Source organism: Chelon labrosus, assembly GCF_963514085.1.
Source record: "Chelon labrosus genome assembly, chromosome: 20".
In the NCBI taxonomy this organism is placed as follows: domain Eukaryota; kingdom Metazoa; phylum Chordata; class Actinopteri; order Mugiliformes; family Mugilidae; genus Chelon; species Chelon labrosus.
The window spans coordinates 16,528,666-16,548,317 of record NC_140353.1 but is presented as its reverse complement, the minus strand read 5'-3'; the positions used below and the strand labels follow the sequence as shown (position 1 = coordinate 16,548,317).

Genomic DNA, 19,652 nt, shown 5'->3' with positions numbered 1-19,652 from the left:
GAGAGAAATAGCAGATACTTCCGTCTTTAAGTAATACAAATGATATTGTTATTTGTTTTTCCACTTTGCGCAGGCAACCCAAGACATTGTGGTTGGTGGAACTAAAGTTGGGACCCAAAAGTTGTACACTGCAATTTGTCTGCAGGATCTTGTCAATTCAGTAAAACAAAAGCAAATTAATTCATTTTTAATTTATTTATTTTTTAAATCTTAGAATTCTGAGATTGTGACAGGAATTAAAATATATCAGATATCTGACATGATAAATTCAAATTTGTTTTTCTAACATTTTCTCCAAATTCTGCAATAATAATTGAGTAATTGAGATAATCATCTTGGTAATTATTTTTTTTTTTATTATATTAAAAATCACATTATTTTTTCTGATGCATTTGGCCTCCATACACTGATGAAATTTGTAGCACTGTTTACAAAGTGCTAGCTAACGAGTTAACCTAGCTTTATAGCTAACTCTAACTAAGCCGCTTTTTCTACTGATGTTTTGACCATTTCCGGTAGAATAATGCAGATTTTACAGAATAAACGACGCAGCGCCGACCGGCAAAGACAAAAAACAAGTGTTTGAAAGTAGCGCAGAGTTCAGTGTTTGTGAAACGGTTGAGATAAAGGAGCAGTTAATCGCTGTCTGTCTCGACAGGAGGAGGTGACAGAAGTACAGGAGCAGCAGTCGGGAGCTGCACCGTGAGGACTGAGTCGTGTTTGAAGTTGTGAGGCAGAGACTGCTGTTCTCCACACACACACATATAAACCAGAGAGGGGGGAGACAGAGAGAGAGAGAGAGAGAGAGGGGGAGAGTTGAGCGGTGGAGAGGAGGAGAAAGAGAGAGAGAGAGAGAGAGAGAGAGAGAGACGGCAGTACGGTCATTTCTCCCAGGCTCCGTCCGAGCCTGTGTGGTCTCTCTTGCGCTGTTGCTAAGGAAATGGATGGCTTGAATGGCTCGGCGGTCCGGGCTGAATTGTCCTCCTCGCCCCCTCACCAGGCTGCTGTCTCTCCCTCTGTGACCGTGTGTGTTTACAGGAATCACTGCGAACAACGTGACGCGTCAGGGGCAGCTCTGCACCAGCCGGGGTAAGGGCTTATTTTTTAATTCTCACTGGTTTATAAAGCGACAGCAACAACTACACTGAGATTACTGAAGAATCTGAAATGACCCGTTTGTTTAGATGAGGCAAGAAAGTCTCACGATATAATGATGATAATAAAAACCCGTACCCAAGTTTAAATCTGGCATCTGACAAAATTATAACTAACCATAAGATGCTATTATATTAATTTTGAAAAGCAAGGCTCAGTTTATTAAACGGCACTGAATTCAAAGTGCTAGAATATACTGTAAATGAGTGGGCTGTGGGCACTGCAGCTTTAAGTCCACATAGCTATTGAGCATTGCAAATACCACAAACTCATTTCTCCCTCTCCAGTAACAGCTCTACGGGGCTCTGTAAAGGCAGAGGCAGCATGTAGAAAATGCACACATGCACAACAACCCTCTGTGTTTTGCTTACCTATAGTCGGGGCAGAGCCAGCTCTCGTCGCTCGTGCTTCACGCCTGCCCTTTGTTTCCAGCCAGAAAAAGTCTGTGCTTGTGTGAGGTGAATGAGATGAGAGAGAAGAAGCGACCGCGAGGAGACCCGCTCAGCTTCTCATTACTGTCTCTCTCCTCCAGTCCAGCGGAGCCGCGGCTGAGGAGCTGAGGAACTGGGGATTTGACTGGCAGCTGGTACGCCACCGAGGCAGGAGAGCGAGGCGGCCGGGCAGTGGGGTCGACGAGCCTGGCTGGCGCTGGGTGAATGCTGCCTGGAGAGGACAACGGCTGAGGCGGCAGCAGCAGCAGCATCGACTTGAAAAGGAGCATGGCATCCACGGGCATGCAGATATTTGGATTTGTCCTGGCGCTGTTGGGCATCATGGGAGCCATGGTGGCCACGCTGCTGCCCAACTGGAAGGTCAGCGCAGATGTGGGCTCCAACATCATCACAGCGATCTCCCAGATGCAGGGACTGTGGATGGACTGCACATGGTACAGCACAGGCATGTTCAGCTGCACACTGAAGTATTCGGTGCTTTCACTACCTGCGTACCTGCAGACTGCTCGCACCACCATGGTGCTGTGCTGCGTACTGGCGGCCATGGGCCTCTGCCTTGCATCCTTGGGACTAAAATGCACACGCTGGGGAGGTGGACGACGCTCGAAGCGGCACGCTGCGATCGCCAGTGGTGGCTGCTTTGTAGCTGCAGGATTTCTGTGTCTGGTGCCTGCTTCTTGGTTTACCAACGAGGTCATCACCAACTTCCTGGACTCCAGTGTGCCCGAGAGCAATAAGTTTGAGCCAGGGGGTGCCGTGTACGTGGCCTTTGTTTCAGCAGGTTTCCTTTTAATGGGTGGGTCCATCTTCTGTATGACCTGCTCGGGGAAGAGGCATGGCCCCCAGGACCTGGTCCTGCTCCCTCCCCCTGATAAATTGCTGCTCCAGCAGCAGCAGCAACAGCTGCTCCAGCAGCAGCAGGAGCTCCAGCACCAGTACTGCTCTCTCTCACCATTAGACAATAAGACTGGCTACAGCCTGCAGGACTATGTGTAATAAAGCGGCGATGTGTACGCTACGGCTAAAAGGAGACAAGCCTGAGGGGAAACCATCACAGCTTAGGCTACACACTAGGCTCTACTCCAGATGGAGGTGGAGAAAAAATGAGAAAGGAGGGCAACAACTTTGAATTAATTTCCCTTTCTCCTCTATCTTGCTCTTCTCCTTTCTTTCTGTTTTGCAAGCACAAGCAGTGGAGGTATTCCCTGAGCAGCGCCTCGGAACAAACAGTGTGAACGTGTAAGGAGCCAGGGTAAGGTGCTGCAGGATCGAAGGGAGCCGCTAACCAAATGCAGACATCCTTCATCAGTAAATCACAAAGAGTTCCCCGGGGAATGGATTAAGCAAATAAGGAAGCCTTCCGTGTAGATTTTTTTTTCCTCGCCAAAGGTTTGAATTGAAAGAGAAAAGCAATCATTTAGCTGCTATTTACAATCGTTCGGTACCTTCCCATTTCACAAATTAGGCAATATGATGCCCGAGAGCAGTAAGTAAAAACCCTTTCATAGCAAGCCATTGTAGTTTTTCGTATTCCACTAGAATGCAACGTGGAACGGACTGAAATAAAAGGTCATATTTTTGTTAGCTACTAGAATGATGTTGATATTTTGCCTCTAAAGCATGCTGTGTGGAGTCTGTGTATTAATACAGCGGAATGCCTGGTAGAGGACTGAGACATAGCCACACAATGCCTGTGCCTGAAAAGCTGTAGAAACATTACCCTGCTGTAAGTGTTCAAAGAGGACTGTCAGGAGGAGTAGACCGTGGGCTGCTGGGCTGGATTTAAGAAGAAAAATGGAGACAAACAGTTGCCTGCGTCTTTCTCTCTGCAGGTGGGAATATGAGAGAAATGGAGAGAAATTGACAGGAAGCAATCCAGCGTACGAGCAGAGTGGACTATCTGCTAGGCTGATTTCATATTACCATCCAAACAATAACAATCTGCCTGTAAGTAGCAGCTACCCATCCCAATCCTTGCCAGACACGCACACCCACACATACTCATGCTCCATGTAAACACTCAGACACGCCGGCTTTTTGCATGTGCTTCGCTTTTCACTCCTGTCATCCTCCTCCACACTGCCATGGAAACGGAATTCAGCAATCAAACATGTTCATTGTCTGGGGGTATGTGCTTGTCAGTCAGGGAAGATGTTTGGACGAGGAGGTGGGGGTGGGGGGGTGGGGTGGGGGGGCATCTTTTGCTCTCGCCGTAAGCTTTAATCGGAGCCTCTGCTCACAATACTTTTCACTAAACCCCTTTATTAGCAAGTGACATGAGGCAGCAACCCCGGTTGGAGGTTTTTAGAAAATGCTCCTCTTTGGCTTCTCTGCCCTGCAACCGGTCTCTCGTGGCTGAATCGATGTTTAATGGCGCAGTGGCAGGGAGGCAAAAAAACAAAGAAAAAGGAGATGCTTCTTGAGTCATGGTCGACTGGATAGCCGTGTGTGGCGGGCTGCTAAAAAAGGTTTGAGTCATTCTCCATATGTGACTTGTTTTCCAAGTGCGTCAGCAGTGCGCATATGTTACCAGTCTGCACCTGCAGAAGGTCTGTCTTAAATTGCATCCACTTGGCCATGTAACCATTCCTCTTTTACCTTACCAGTCACTCTATCTCTCTCTCCTTTTTTCTTTTTTTTTTTTTTCACTCAACCCTCCTGTCCTGCTTGTGCCACATGTCACACGGACTGACAAGAGAACGCTGATGCATGTTGAAAGCATGTCCTCCCCGCTCGCACATAAACAAAACTCCCCCCTGCTCATATGTCAGTAGATATGCTTTCACAGGTCCCGAGTGTGTCGACTCTTCTGAGGGAAAGATATGAGAGGAATACTGTTTTTATGTTTTTATGAGACAGGCCTTGGCAGTGATGTATAGGGCTGCACATTCTCTCCTTCTCTCTCATAAACATGCAGCTTCCTGGGGGAGAGCAGATGGCTAAGCCCAGCTCGCCACCTGCAGGCTGCTGCCGGCACGCCACGGGCATCTCCGTGGGCATCGCTGCCGGTCCAGGCAGCCTTGCGAGGGCCAGCTTTCTACCCCACCCCGACTTGGCCCTCGCGCCCCAGCTCAGAATTTAGCCGACAGTACCGTCCTCCTGACAACATCTCACTCTCCAGGCACCATAACCAATGCAATAAACAGAGTAAAGAATGTGCCATGTCATCTACTAATACTGACACGTTATGTGTTTCGAGAATGTGCCAAATCGTCTCATGATGACACGTTTTAATAATAATAATAATAATAATATCTGGAGTTCTTTCTGTTTATTTTTTTATCGCGTCGTTTGTACATGAATTATACATTCGCGGATGTTTTATGGATTTGTGATTTGTTCTGCCAGACTAAGTCTCAAGTCAACTGGATGCTTGTGTACAGGCCAGTGCAGCTTTCGAGGGTTATTTTAAATCCTCTTTATTCCTTTATTTCCCAAAGCACAGCAAGACTTCACTGAGAGTTTCGCAGGAAAGACACGAGTGTGGTATTTTCTAAATGGAAAAAAGAAAGAAAAAAAACAACATGATTGTTACAGGAAGTCTGCGTCGCTGTAGGTCTGTGACAACTGTACACAAGTATCCAGGATTTTACGATGTTTGTTTTTAACTGAGGGATCAGGATTCCTTCAGATTGTTTCAATAAGATACAATACCATGTCCATGCCATATCTTCTTTATAAGAAGACTACTCAGTGCACCTTTACCTGTGTTACTTTATTTCACAGCAGACTGGTTCAAATGGCTGAGCATTGCAAGCTCTCTGGACCAGTACAAATACATTACACAAGTGGCACTCTGGAAATGAATAAATAAAAGGGAATCGATTTCTGTCTGATAGGATTCAGCTGGGAAGTAGGAGCTAGAAATTTCTCTTTTTTTGTGGCTGTGCAGCTTGATCATCAGCACGCAACTTTCATTAGCTTATAAATGGCCAGAGTGCAAAGTGACTAGGTCCTAAAAGTCTAAAAGAGTTACAACTCTTCTGCGTATACTGTACCAAGACGTTAATTTTTGATAACCGCAGCTTATTTTTGTGAATGCTTTAGCACTTCTTACTTTGCCAGAGCATATTTGTGATGATGAACAGTTCACAAGTTCTGATACAGTTGTCTCAATGTGCTTGTGCGAGTAGTTCTATTTTTTACCAATTAAAACTATTTTGTGAAAGCAGCGCGCCTACTGTGTATGTTGTGTGCTTTTACGCGTGCGGCCGATGAGGATGGAGATAGCATTCATCTTCCTGCCAAATCTACAGATTGCCGGATGGTACAGGCTGTTCTGAGTGCAGGCAGGCAGACTGCTCGTATGCAGGAACACAGCAGTATGAGCCCAACTAAAATAGGCATCTACGAAAACATTACTATGTGCAAATGGGTTTTTAAAATAATAAATAAATAAGGGGTTCTTTTAATACCACTCCCAAACTCTTCCAGTTATTCCTTAGTGAGATGATAGCAGAAGTCAATACATGAGTAAAATAATAACAACACCCCTGGGAGGCTGAGGGAATGGGAGTTATCTGAGTTGGCTTACACAAAGTAATGGGATTACCGACAACATGAAACCAGCCGCGTTGATATGGACCGGCATGGAAAAGAACAGCCTTTGAAAATAATTAATGAGGACCACAAAATAGATAACAAGTACAGTAAGAGGGTGTCTATGAGATGAGACAACTCACGGCAAAAATAGACAACTGCTGCAATATGTCGCTAAACATGAGATCAATTACTTGGCGTGTACTGGCGTTGGCTGATATATGACAAGAAAATATAGTACAAACAAAACGGCCAGCTTTAGAAACAGTGCCTCCATAAAACATCAGAGAGCTCTGATGATGATGATGGATGAGTTGACCACTAGAAAAATAATAGAGGCAACATTTTTCTGAAGGAAAAGAGCCAAATATTCACTTTCTTTTCTAGCTACTTAATGGTGACAATTCACTGCTTGTCCTTAACTTGACTGTTATGTTAAGAAATTATAATTTATCCTGTCACACGATTGGTTGCACAATAAATTTATTCCCTTGAACAAGAAATTATTCAAGAAAATGATAAGCAGATTTATTAATAACGAGGTAAATAATCACCTTTTTTGAGAGAACTAATACAGTTGTATTTCCAATTGTAGACAACACAAGCCACTGTTAAATGATGCTCAACACTGAGCATGCTAATTAATGGCAGAATCCATGGGCCGACTGGGGCCTTTCTGTGTGGAGTCTGCATGTTCTCCCCGTGTCTGCGTGGGTTCTCTCCGGGTACTCGGTTAATTGGTGATTCTAAATTGGCCGTAGGTGTTCATGTGAGTGTGAATGGTTGTCTGTCTCTCTGTGTTAGCCCTGCGATAGACTGGAGACCTGTCCAGGGTGTACCCCGCCTCTCGCCTGACGACAGCTGGGATAGGCTCCAGCCCCCCCGCGACCCTTCACAGGACAAGCGGTTACACAAGATGAATGAATAAATGAATGAATATTGTAACTCAGTAATACAGTCCTTCCTAATTGGGTCTACACTGCATAAATCTTGACTTTTGTAATGAACACGATCATTAGGTAAAAGTTTGAAATCCTTTCTTTATTCATAGAGTTCATATTAAAATGTGCTATAATGAGAAAATGTTTGAATAAACGCTTATTAAAGGTAGAAGTTTTGGTTATTACTTAGGGTTAAGTATATAATACAATTTTGTGGCAAATTCTGGAAATACTCATTAATCTGGTTTTGCTTTAACCATTTTATTTCTTTTTTTGCTTTTACATAATCCTAAATTTAAACGGTAGAAATGGCTACATGGAGAAAGAAAGGCCTTAATACTCAAACCATGATTTCTTCCCAACTTGCCGCGTTAGAATGTCTTGAGCTTTCACCGGGGTTTCTTTTAAAATCCGCATACAGCACAGTGTGTTCTCCAGCTGGAATACGTGTGTCATATATGCTATATACCCTTCACATGGAGCGCTTATTAAATTACTTGGAATCTGGGCTCTCATTACAGCTGATTGGAGCCTGGTCGACGGAGAGCGAGAGTTGGAATATGCTTTCTCGAAACAAACATGGATTATTCAAGGCTCCCTCTCATTCTCCCACTCCTCTTGCTTATGCAACAAGAGTGCAGATCAAATAACTACTCCTCTCGTGGGGGAACGCTAATAAGATCTGCTCCTCTGTGTATTTAACCTACATTTTTCTTCAAAGGCTTTCACCCCGGGTTTGCCGCTATGACAGATCTGGAATGTAAGCTTTTGGAAGAGGGGAGGTGAGCGTTTGTCAGTCCCGGACAGGGGTTAATTGCGCGTCAGCCTTTTTCTTAGAACTCCCCAGATTCACAGATTATTTTGCTGACCTTCGTGACCAGCAAATATCCTCTCCAGAAGATCACAGAAGAAAAACAGACGTGTGGAACGATGACAGAGCGAATGCACTACATGAGACACAAAGAGAGAGAGAGAGAGACAGGTAGGAGGGGGAGATAAGAAACTGTAATGCCATCGATCACCAAAGCTCCATCAGCGATCACCACGTCGCTCAAAATGCAGTGAGCAAATAGCTCTAGTATGTCACCGCACTTTGTTTTGGACAGCCATTACGCTCATGAAGGTTCAAACTGGAGATATAATGCTGCCATCAACGCTGAGGGAGGATGACCTTCCTTTGTTGGAGCTGCTGCGCTCTGGTCCCAGCGCTCGTGTGAGGCTGGGGAATAATAGCAACGACCTTGGCTGCGCAGTAAACTGCTGAGAAAGGCAGTAAAAAGCTATGGAGATGACAAAAGGAGCGCATGTAGGAAAACAATACACTCTGACAGTTCAAAAGGAGGCCGTTTAATATTTCAGCTTTGAGCACGGGGCGGGACGCGTGGCTGGGAGGATTCGGTAAGCTGAAGGTGAGGGAGGCTAAACGCTCCAGGGGCGTGGACGCATCGCTTTTCATCTTTTGCAAGCTGTATTTCTTGTGACGAAAACAATGACTGTAAAGATGACATATTGTATTACGGAAGACTGAAATAGATTAGCGGGAGTGCTGAAAGACAATAACAAGCCAAGGCAGAGACGTGCCCCGCATGCTTTGACGTGTGCAAATACTAAAACATTGATGAAATGCCCTCTTAAGCCACTTTTTAGCTTAAACTACATTTTCTTCACTTCAGCTTGTGCAAACCCGATCGACACGCCCTCTAGATTCCATCTACACCTTCAGTTCCTCTAAAAAGCCTGAAATGAAGTCATGAAATCACAGTGCATGAAGTTTAAATTGGAGCGTTCACATAGCCCTTCAAGTTAATAGCTTATAGATTGATGCCTCCCACTGTGCTGAGGCTTCTTTCCACATTTGTTATCAGTGTTTTTTTAAAACACTGCTTCACCCATTTGCACCAGCAGAGCCTTATTTTCTTTTGGAAAACAGCCAAAGTTTTACAATTATTTTTAACAAATAGTGTACCTGCTCGTTCCATAACTAAACAGAGCTGAATTTGCTAAACTCTTGGCGCTGACTCTGATCGTAACCGGCACAGTTCCTCGTTAGTAGGAGCAAAAGGTCTCTGGAGATGTTCGTAAGCCAGCTCTGCCAACCTCGGCATTTTGTTTAAGAAGAGAGGAGGAGGAGGAGGAGGAGGAGGAGGAGGAGGAGGAAGAGAAGTATTTTTAGATTTTACCTTGGGTCTGTGATGTATTGAGACCGAGCCTTAGGGCGTTTTCAGCGCTTGCACGAGTCCCTGAAATAGCTTTCCTTGATACTCCTGATACCACGTTTGACCCCGTTTATGTGATGGGAATAAGGCCTGGATGAATTGTCTGAGGGAAGAACGTGTGGCCGGAGGTTAGAAACCAGTACAACCCCTCTGAGTAGATTCTCACTCCGACGGTGGATGGAAGAGCTGGGCCACTTCAGGTCACCGATAAGATATCCATTGCTGTGTCTATCCCTGCGATCCACCGGTCTGATGTGGGTCACATTCTACACTGCTCAAATTCAAAAGATATAGTCATTTTGATACGTGGAATACCAGCTGATCCTGAAGAGAAATTGAAAAAGCACGAAAAATCTCCAGCTAAAAACAGATCTGGTGTTTATGTTTGCAGGATTGCATTAGTCCACATACTCCTTGCCAGCTATAATGGATTTTCAATGCAGCATTAACAAATTTAATTTAGGCTCGCCTCATCTGGCCTGTGCTCTAGGTAGAAGACTGTGTACAAGGCGAACATGTGTAGAGCTCTCCTCTCGTGAGGCTCAGTTGGTTGGTGGGTGATGGCTGATGCAGCCATTACTCAGAGTGGACTGACGACCCACCCAGACAACCATCTGCTGGAGGTACACCTCACTCTCCTTCGGAATCGATCTCTGTCATGAATCTGTCTTCTGGTGCTCTGTATTGGCGCGGTGGAGGCTTTTCCAGCTTTTGTTTCATTAGATTCGTCGCATCTCAACCTTCCAGCAACTTCTGTTCTCTAATAGACTCTTTCTTTTTAGTCATTTATAGATCATTTCTCTCCATGCTGTGTTTTACGACATCTTAGACAGATTTTATGGTTATAATATACTGGATACTACTCTGACAGCTACAACATGACACCTCTGAACGTGTTCGTAACCACGATCATGTATCACATCACAAATTTGGTCAGCTGTGCATGTTTACTTTCTGCGGTACGTTCCAAAAAAGTAGAGATACACCAAACCGACATCGGAGGAATATCTGCAACGAAGGGCCAGCATTCCCTCACATCGAATGTGCCAGAAAGAATTACCTGAACAAGCCACAAAGACAACAACCAGTTGTCAGTGGGCACATATGTTCTGCGCCTGCATGAAACAAAATGATTCTTCTAGGAAACAAGAAGAGCTTCGAGGAGAGGAAGCCTAAGATTAAGAAGTAAAACCATAAGAGCCTTCTGTCATTTCACTTACTTTCCGCTTTTCTTCTCATGCCCTGGTCAAGGGTCCAACTAGTGCCAACTACCCATAAAAATGGGGCCACTCGCGCTTGCCGATGGCACAAAACCAGCCAAACATGGGCAATGTCGTTGAACACTACAGTTTGATTGGTTCATGGACTAGAGATAACCTGCAATTTGTCTGAGCTGACTGATAATTGACATAGGTTTGCAAACGTATGCGGTCAAACCATACCTGATGCTTTGCTCCACTGATGGAGATTGATCAAAAACACAGTTTATAAAGTCCTATCTATCAGAGCTGTTGTCTTCTTTGCCGTTTTAGGTTTGTGAAGCTCCAGTTTCTTATTACCCCAAAGTTCTCCCCATTGACGCACGCAGTTTCAGGATCAAATTGCATGGGGATGCATTCCTTCATAATTGCTTGCAGTTTTTGTTTTATTTTGTCCTCAACCACCATGTTATTATTATTTCCTTATTCCAGTTTTCTTTACTCATTTTCTTTTACTGCTTCTTTCACCTCTATTAGTATCACCGTCTCCTCCTGTCCTCCTCTCAGTGCCTCAATTTGTCCCTCACCTTTTTTAATGAATTCCACACTTGTTAGCACAGCGTAGGCCTCGAGGGGCTCTACAGAAAAGACAGCAGGTCGCTTGTGATGAAGCATCTATTGCACGACTTATAGGCCTGCCTGTGACGGGTAGAAGATGATTTTAATCATATTCTGCCCGGACGCAGGGAAGCAGGGGATAAGAGATGAGCAAGTCTGCACACACTCCTTACTCTTTACAAATCAGCTCTTTTCTATGTGAAGAGGGAGTGAAGATGAATGTGGAAGGCTGGATGTTCATGTTGAAGATGCACATGTCTGATGACAACGTGCTCTCAAAGATTCCTTGACCCCAGATCGGAATATAAATCAGAAACACGCATTAAGCAACCGCAGGAAACGGCTCTCAGCTTACTTGAAGAGATCTTATGGATATACAGCTGTGAATGACAGAAGCAATTTAAACACGGCTCAATCTGACAACTATGTGAGAATTAACAGGAGGAGTGTGACTAATGAGGAAAGGGAGGCAGGTGTGATCTGCAGCAGGACAGACCTAGGGCACTCTGAGCCTGGGGGAACACCAACAAAGCAGCCAATCACCACTCTCCGAAACCTTCAAGGACAATCTCAGTCACTCAATGTGACACTAGAGAGGTGCAGCATAGTCCTGGGGCGAGAGCGACAAGACTGACAAATTGAACAGCAGGGATAAGAGCCTATCTTCCCACCGCGCGTCAATATGCCCCCCCCCCACCCCCAGCAGCCCATGTTAAATGGATTCAACATTTCCTTTCTCATTAACCCGTTAGCCCGCATTGGTCAGCTCCTCTAGGTTCAAATCAACTGGCCAATCATCACACACACACACTGTCACACTTTCCGTGCCCTCCCCCGCAGTGAGCTGATGCCGGTTTCTCATCATTTGGAAAGGTTTTGTTTGATCACGCAGTATTAAACCACTTCAGATGCTTTTCATGCTCTACTAATTGCCATATGCGTGTCACAGCACCTGCTGTAGCGCATTTTATTTACTGCCCTTGTACAAAAAGTGCCACGGTTAAATGTAGCAGGGAAGAGAATCTGAAACCGATTAAGACAATTTTGAGAAACGGTTTATCAATACGCGACTGAGCCGACGTGATTAAGGACACGCCAAGGACGGACAAAAAGAAAGCCCAGTTGTGCTTCGGTTTGAACAAATTCCTCTTCATTAACACAATCAGCGATCCCAGAGGTTTAGTGGGAGCAAGATAATACCAACATTTAGACCGTTGGGTGGATTTATTGGCTATAGGTGTGTAGCGCGGTAACACACATACACGTATACTGCCTCAAAAGTTACACACAAACTGTAGCAACCAGAAGATAAACACACAAAGACTACAAAGAAAATTACATTCTAAATGTATCAGATAGTGCTTCTCCCTCATTATAATTAACTTAGGGCCCAAAATTAGAATATTTAGCCATCATTATTTTTGAAAACTGGGTGTGGGATAAGATGCATTTACACTCATTTGCCAGTTCATGAGCACACTAGTGAAAACAAATGCATTCTAATATACAGTGCTGCACTAAATCAGCGTTGGTTTCAAATAACTGAGAAAGTTGCTGATTCAATGGTTGATTCGTGGTTTGCGGTACTAATGAATTGTGTTGTGCTGTACCGACACGTTTCTATATTGACAACCCCATTTTAGATTACACTTTTGTGTTTAATTCAATCCAGTTTAACAGCACCACAAACTTCAGTCCTCCAAAACAATTATCCGGTTGAATTACCATCTTTCTCACACAGTTACAACATAAACTGAAAATGATAATAGTCTAGTCGTGACGATAGATATTTACTCCAGGACTGTTATATTGGAATGCATTCTTTTCCACTAGCGTACCTAATGTTTTGTTAAGTGAGCGTATTTTTATAAAAACCCTTTCAAAAATCTCTGTGTATTCATATCGTTTTGGCCATATACATGCTGTTTATTCCAATCAGTCCTCTTCTTCCTCCTAGCAGTCACTGATGTTGTCCCGTAAATCAGGCGGGGCATTTTTATTGTTCACGCACTTCTGCGTAATTACTCTGCTGTGCGCCAGTAAACAATGCAGAGCTGCTGAGCTTTTTATGAATTACACTACATGACATAGTTACAAAAAAGGAGGCCTGCAGAATGCAGTGCCTTTATTGCATTAATATACTCTACGTGCACTCTGATCTTTTATAGGACACCAGCAGCAGGAGGCCTGCTCATCAAACCGCTATCATCTCTCCTAATGACATCAATTCGACCAAGTGCCCATTAAAGCATTTAGTGGGGATAGATGGCCAGTCTGGGCATGTGGGAGGCGCTGGTTCATCTGCAGTGCGTGCACGCACGAGTCTTCTTCGTTCGCATTTGCATACAACACGTGCATGTCAACACACGCGCACATTTACATCACAGACAAACAAGCTGAAAGCCATTAAGCCACAGTTTGGCGTACACTAAAATAAGACGCTCAGAGGAAAGAGAGAGGCAGCTGAGTGTGATGAAATAATCATTGGGAGCTACTTCTTCTAAGAGAATGAACAATCAGTGCTGGTCCCATTCACTTTGCTTCGTTTTACTCCACATAGCAGATTAAATATTTACCAACAGCGGGTGTCCTAAAGAGCCACGCTTCTTCAAGGGACCAGCAGTCCCCTTCTGGCATCCACCTAACACCTATCCTTCAGTTCAGGAAAAGAAAAACATGCTTTCATTTGTACAAAGATGTAACAGAGCTCCAGCGTCTTTCAAGAGACTTGTGCGTGTTTCTGTGATTTCAGAGTATTTCTCAGCGGAGCCGTCCATTAGCCAACATTGATATTTCAAATTTCGCAGCAATTCTTTTATTTATTTAATGCACCCCCTAATCCTGCTATACATCTCCAACTTCAAATCAAAAAACACTCATATTTTATAAGGCTGAACGTCTTTCTTCTCCTCTGACAGATGCACATGGACTGAAAGAAGACACAGACAGAGAAATTGAGTCTAAAAAAGAAACAAGGCCCTCATTACAAGGCGCAGTGTGATGTTGCCACATCTCAAATACCCACCAGGCATCATTACAACCTAGAAAGGGTCCAAAGACAGAAGAGAGGCAACACTGATTCACCACAGTCTTAATGACGCCTTAAAGGGAGAAGGGTGAGGGAGAGATGAGCGATGGGGACATGATGAGGGACGGGAGCATGGGACCAGACGTGGAACAGAGATGTAAAAAGGTTCCACTGTAGCCTGGGGGTACAAAATCCACCATCTGCCATCTTTTCCCAATACTGATACCAACGATGTCAGAATTTCAAACAATGTGTTCAGAAGGCTGAAAATTTATTTTAAGATGGCCCACAGAGAGAGACACCTGGAAAATGAACTGACCAGGAATAAAGAAACATCTCTCCTACCTCTGGTTTAGGGACGAAGGCCCGTCCAGGGATGATGAAGCATTTGTGGACAGTGCAGAGATACTGAGCCATGATGGAAAGGCGGCTCCTCTGACTGCTGCCTGCGCTGGCTGTCAGCCTCTGGATGGAGAGGAAAAATACTAAAAATTAGAGATGCATACTCAGCAAGATCAGAAAGGTTACAGAGAATGGCCTGAAAAAGAGAAAATATCCAATGAGCGCCAGTTCTCTGGACCAAAACCTTGTTGATGTCAGAGGTCAGGAGAGAATGGCCACATTGGCTTAAGTTGATCAAAAGGCAACAGTAACACAGACAACCACAAATAACCTTGAAGAAGATTGGTTTCATCAGCAGGAGACCACACTGAGTGGCATTCCTGTTAGCAACGAACATAGAAACTGAGGCGACAATTCACAAGGGCTCACCAAAATTGGACAATAGAAGACTGGAAAAACATTGCCAGATCTGATGAGTCTCAATTTCTGCTGCGACGTTCGGATGGTAGCGCGTGAACAACACGAAAGCCTGGATCCATCCTGGCTTGTATGAGCAGTGTGGGGGATCCTTCACAGACCTTGGGCCCCTTAGTACCAGCTGAGTATCATTTGAATGCCACAACTTCACCGAGTATCGTTGCTGATCATGTCTCCCTCAATCTCTACATCTCAATCCCTTCTGAGGGCTACTTCAAGCAGGATAACACACCATGTCACGAAGCTAACATCATCGCAAACTGGTTTCTTGAATATGACATATGACATATAAAAACTCTAATGGGCTCCCCGGTCGCCAGGTAGCAATCAAGGAGAGCACCATTGGGATCCCGTGGGATCAGCATAGATGTGCAGCCAACAAATCTGCAGCAACAGCTTGATATTGTCCTTACAAAATGGGCCAAATTATTGAATCTGACATGAAGAATCAAGGCACTTCTGAATATAACGGGGCGGTCCAAACAGTATTATTAATGCATACGTAAGCTTCCTACCTTCAAATCTCTGACAAAAACACACCTTTTTAAAATTGCTTTTAATGTTTAGCTCAGTTTATTGTGTTTTTGATGTTATATTTCACATTGTTTTGCTAATTTGATGTCCTTTTTATGTAAAGTGTCTTTGAGTATCTTGAAAAGCGCTTTTAAATAAAATGTATTATTATTATTATTATTATTATACCTAATATGGTGGCCAGTGAGGTCCAAAACTGAAATAAAACATAAATAATAATAAAAACTGACCCAAAGTATAGTATTAACTTGCAAATTCCAATTAATAATCAAGAAATCAACATTTAATCATAACAATAAATTAATTGTGAAATAGTTTAATGCAGTAGCGACTGCGTGACTGTATTTAGGAAGTTTTCTTTCTTGACGCAGCACATGACACTCACCTCCGTCACCTCTTTCTGGAAAGTGAGTGTGAGTCTGGTGCGTCCATAGGCGAAGGGCCCCGTCCTGTTGGCTATGTTCTCCATCCACTTGATGATGAGCGGGGTCGAGACATTGAAGGGAAGATTCCCTATGATGTGAAGGTTTGGCGGGTCTGTGAAGCCACACACATTTTGGTCACACGCGTTCATTTAATTCTCAGACAAACCTCGGCAGCTTACGTCCCTCCCTCCTCTCACCTTCCTCCCACGGTTTGGAGATGTCTGCTGGGAATCCTCGATCCATCCGGTAGGTGAGTATGTCACCGTGGACAATCCTCATCTTGCCTGGTGCCGCCTCAGACAACAACTACGGAAATTAAATTAAATGAGAAAACCACTTAATGCTGCAACTGAAATGAAGTGTTTTCATACAATGGAGCCGTTTCTGAATGACCTTGAGAATGCTGCAGAAATCAGACTTGATGCAGCTGTTCAGTTTACCTTCAGCCCAGGGATGAAGCGCGAATCTTTCTCCACAACGAGCAGATCGGCCACTCCAGCGTTGAGGATGGAGCGAGTGAGGCCCCCGGGACCGGGCCCAACCTCACACACATATGCGTCCGTCAAACTGCCTGCCTGACGCACTATTTTGTCTGAAACCACAAAGAGGGATAACTGTCAATTATATATTAACCAATTCAACATATAAATTACAACATACCGCTCAATCAAATGTCTCCATCAGAGTCTGGGGCATCTAAATTAAGATTAATAGTGTGTGATGCTGCAATTGCTGTATGCCTCCGTTAGATTAATGTGTCTCATCGTCATCTCACAGTCACCTTGTCCAAGGACGAGAGAGCGGATCAGACCTGCACTGCATCACTGATAATTATATTAAGGCTCCGACTCTCAGGGGCTGCAAACAATTGAGTCGGTCCATTCACATCAGATCTGCTGAACCTCGCCCCAAACGGAACAGCCTGTCAGCTTCAATGGCTTTGAACAAGCCAGCGTGGAACTGTGCAATCAAGTGACAAAACACACCGCTGCGCCCAGAGCAAGAACCCGGCAGGTACACTGGAGACGAAGGAAAAGAGTGAGGCAGTGAGCCTGACCTGTGAGCCTCAAGTCCAGCAAGAAGTTCTGGGACAGCTGTTTCTCAGCTCGCAGTTTGTAGAGCTTTATCAGCTCGCCTACAGTCGGCAACGGAGGCAGGCGGAAAGAAGCCAGTTTCCTTGAGGCAGCCATCGTTCAGGTGCACACTGTCAGAAACAAACGACACAAAAAAACAGGTGAGAGAAAATAAGATCGTTCAGCAGCAAAGCAATTCAAAAGCTACACTCCTGAATGAGACAAAAGAGTGAGGCATTATCAGAACTAATAACCTCACAGTAGTAGCATTGTTATGTTATCATGTCTGGGGGATGTGTGGTTAGAGAAGTGCCCTTGAGCCAGGCACCTCACCACCAAACTGCTCCCCAGACAGCCTTGTATGGCTGCCCACTGCTCCTAGTGTGTTTACCACTCTGCGTGTACAAAGAGATGGTTTGCAAATACCAAGTATGTGCTGTGGTGGATATTTCAGTTCAAATATAAAGTCAGAACACTATTCTTTCATGCTTTTGACTCTTCTACGTGTCATTTAGTACATTTAATTCCACATCTATAGGTGGGCACAAGACACAGAGCAATGCAGGTGGCAAATGAGCAAAGGATACACAGAGTGTGCTCTGTTTTGTCAGAGTTAGAATACAAGGTCATGACAGCGCCAGGGAGACTGAGTTATTCATTCTTCAGTTATCTGCTCAGCCCTGGGAAACAGTTATGAGCAACATTGGTTCAGATACAGTGCTAAAATAGTACATACACCAATCAGGCATAACATTAGGGGTCTCCCTTGTGCCTCAAAAACAGTTGTGACTCATCAGAGAATGGACATGGGCCTGATGAGTGTGCCCTGTGATGTCTGGCAACAGAATGTTTTTACTGGGGGCCTCTGCATCCTATGGGTTGAGGGGGGGGGGGGGGCTTTGTGGATCATCCCACAGATAATTGATCAGTTTGGGATCTAGTGAATTTGGAGGCCAGGTCAACACCTTGTGCTGTTTTTCATGTTTTTTTAGTTGTTCCTAAAGCATTTTTTGTGTGTGTGCCTGTGTGGGGCTGCATCCCACTGGGGATGGCTGCTGCCATCAAGGAGTGTCATTGCTATGGGGTGGGGGTGCCTGATCTGGTCTAGGTGGGTGGTACATGTCTAAGTAACATTCACATGAATGCCAGGTCCAAAAGTTTCCCAGCAGAACATTATATTGTCACTTAGGACTGATTGGTACAAAACTTTACTTCTCCTGTCAGTGGTTATGATATATATACTTGGCCAATAAAGCTGATATACATTTAAGTGTCTTTCATTCATTCATCTTCTGTTACGGGTTGTTCCTGTGAAGGGTCGCGGGGTCTGCTGGAGCCTATCCCAGCTGTCATCGGGCGAGAGGCGGGGTACACCCTGGACAGGTCGCCAGTCCATTGCAGGGCCATTTAAGTGTCTTTTTACCCTCAAAAGGTTTACAAGCAAAAGGTTCTTGGTCTGTTGATTCCTTGTCTAATTTGGCAAACTGTCATCAATTTCAATTACTGCTAAATCAGGTTATGAGATAGATTGTTCCCATAGTGATCGAGCTGTGGTAATATTGTGTTACAGTAAGATCTCGTGCACCACCCAGTGGTGCTACAACAGAAAACTAAATGAGGAACACGATGACAACATCCAGGATTATCCCCAAAAAGCTGAAAACAAGGGCAACTGGATTTGTGGAGTTTCTTAAAGACGCTTCGCCGCTCATCCAAGTAACTTCTTCAGTTCTAGAACTGTTCTAGTTCTATACTATGACCTGGATGACTGAGAACCGTCACAAACATCCAGGATCACTGTTCCAAATGTTGAAAACGCGTTCATGTTAAATAATTTCACACCTAAGTGTGCTAGTTTACGGTGAACAGCACCACAGCTATACGAAACACTGCTGCACAGAATTAACGTTTACCCGATAATGACGGTAACTCAACCTCAAACCCCAACAATTAACTGCACACTGATGCTGACAGTTGTGTCACACTCTGACACTCTGACACAGTCGTTAGCATTTGCAGCTAATGTTAGCTTCATAGTCTAACGGCTGTAAACAGAGCTCGCGGAGAGGGCTGTGAACTTAAACAAATTCATACTATTTCTAAACAGTGATAGAAGGCTTGTAGTAAACCACAGACACAATACAAAGAGAACACAAAGGTGAGAACACACAAGGGTTTACCCACGTTTCTCATCGGTGCCGTCTTTCTCCTTCACGTTTCCTTATTCGTCACTGTTTAGAAGCCCGTGTATCCAATGAGTTTACGGGAATTCCAATAACAACCAATCACATTGAGATGGGCGGGGCTATCCTTTGCCCTTGAGAAGGCGTTTGTTGTTGATGTAATGGTGCTTCACAGCCAGGAGAGGGCGACATTTCAGCAATGTACTGCATGTTCACAGGAGGACTTTTGGTTAATGTAGTTCCAAAAAAGCAAATCACTGGGTCTTTGTTAACAATTTTTAAGCATTTAATATATCAATAAAAACTGTGAGAACAGCAGGGGCAACTATTAAATGAATATAGGCAATAAAATACAATTATTTAATATCAAATCTATGCTCATGTATGTTCACCAACTACCAAATGGTTCCAATCCATTGTCATCATTAGGTTATACCCACCCACCTAAACTAATGATCAGACTACATGTC

General features: G+C 44.3%; 2 protein-coding genes across 2 annotated transcripts in view; one reads left to right on the top strand and one right to left on the bottom strand.

Moving 5' to 3' along the window:
- tfb1m (transcription factor B1, mitochondrial) overlaps nt 1–19,220 on the bottom strand; it is a 31,901-nt gene extending 12,681 nt beyond the window's left edge. Inside the window, exons 1-6 of the mRNA XM_084568641.1 lie at nt 19,184–19,220; nt 16,984–17,130; nt 16,367–16,518; nt 16,124–16,232; nt 15,887–16,038; nt 14,494–14,613 (exon numbers count right to left, since the gene is read on the bottom strand). Of these exons, the coding sequence (XP_084424767.1) occupies nt 14,494–14,613; nt 15,887–16,038; nt 16,124–16,232; nt 16,367–16,518; nt 16,984–17,116 (666 nt within the window). The 5' untranslated portion in view covers nt 17,117–17,130; nt 19,184–19,220. The remainder of the gene's footprint in view (nt 1–14,493; nt 14,614–15,886; nt 16,039–16,123; nt 16,233–16,366; nt 16,519–16,983; nt 17,131–19,183) is intronic.
- LOC311505203 (claudin-20) lies at nt 1,623–2,603 on the top strand (the record flags this gene model as incomplete). The annotated part of the gene is made up of 1 exon (XM_084568642.1): nt 1,623–2,603. The coding sequence occupies exon 1, from the start codon at nt 1,875–1,877 to the stop codon at nt 2,601–2,603; it is 729 nt and encodes a 242-aa protein (XP_084424768.1). The 5' UTR covers nt 1,623–1,874.
- Nucleotides 19,221–19,652: the final 432 nt, after the last annotated feature.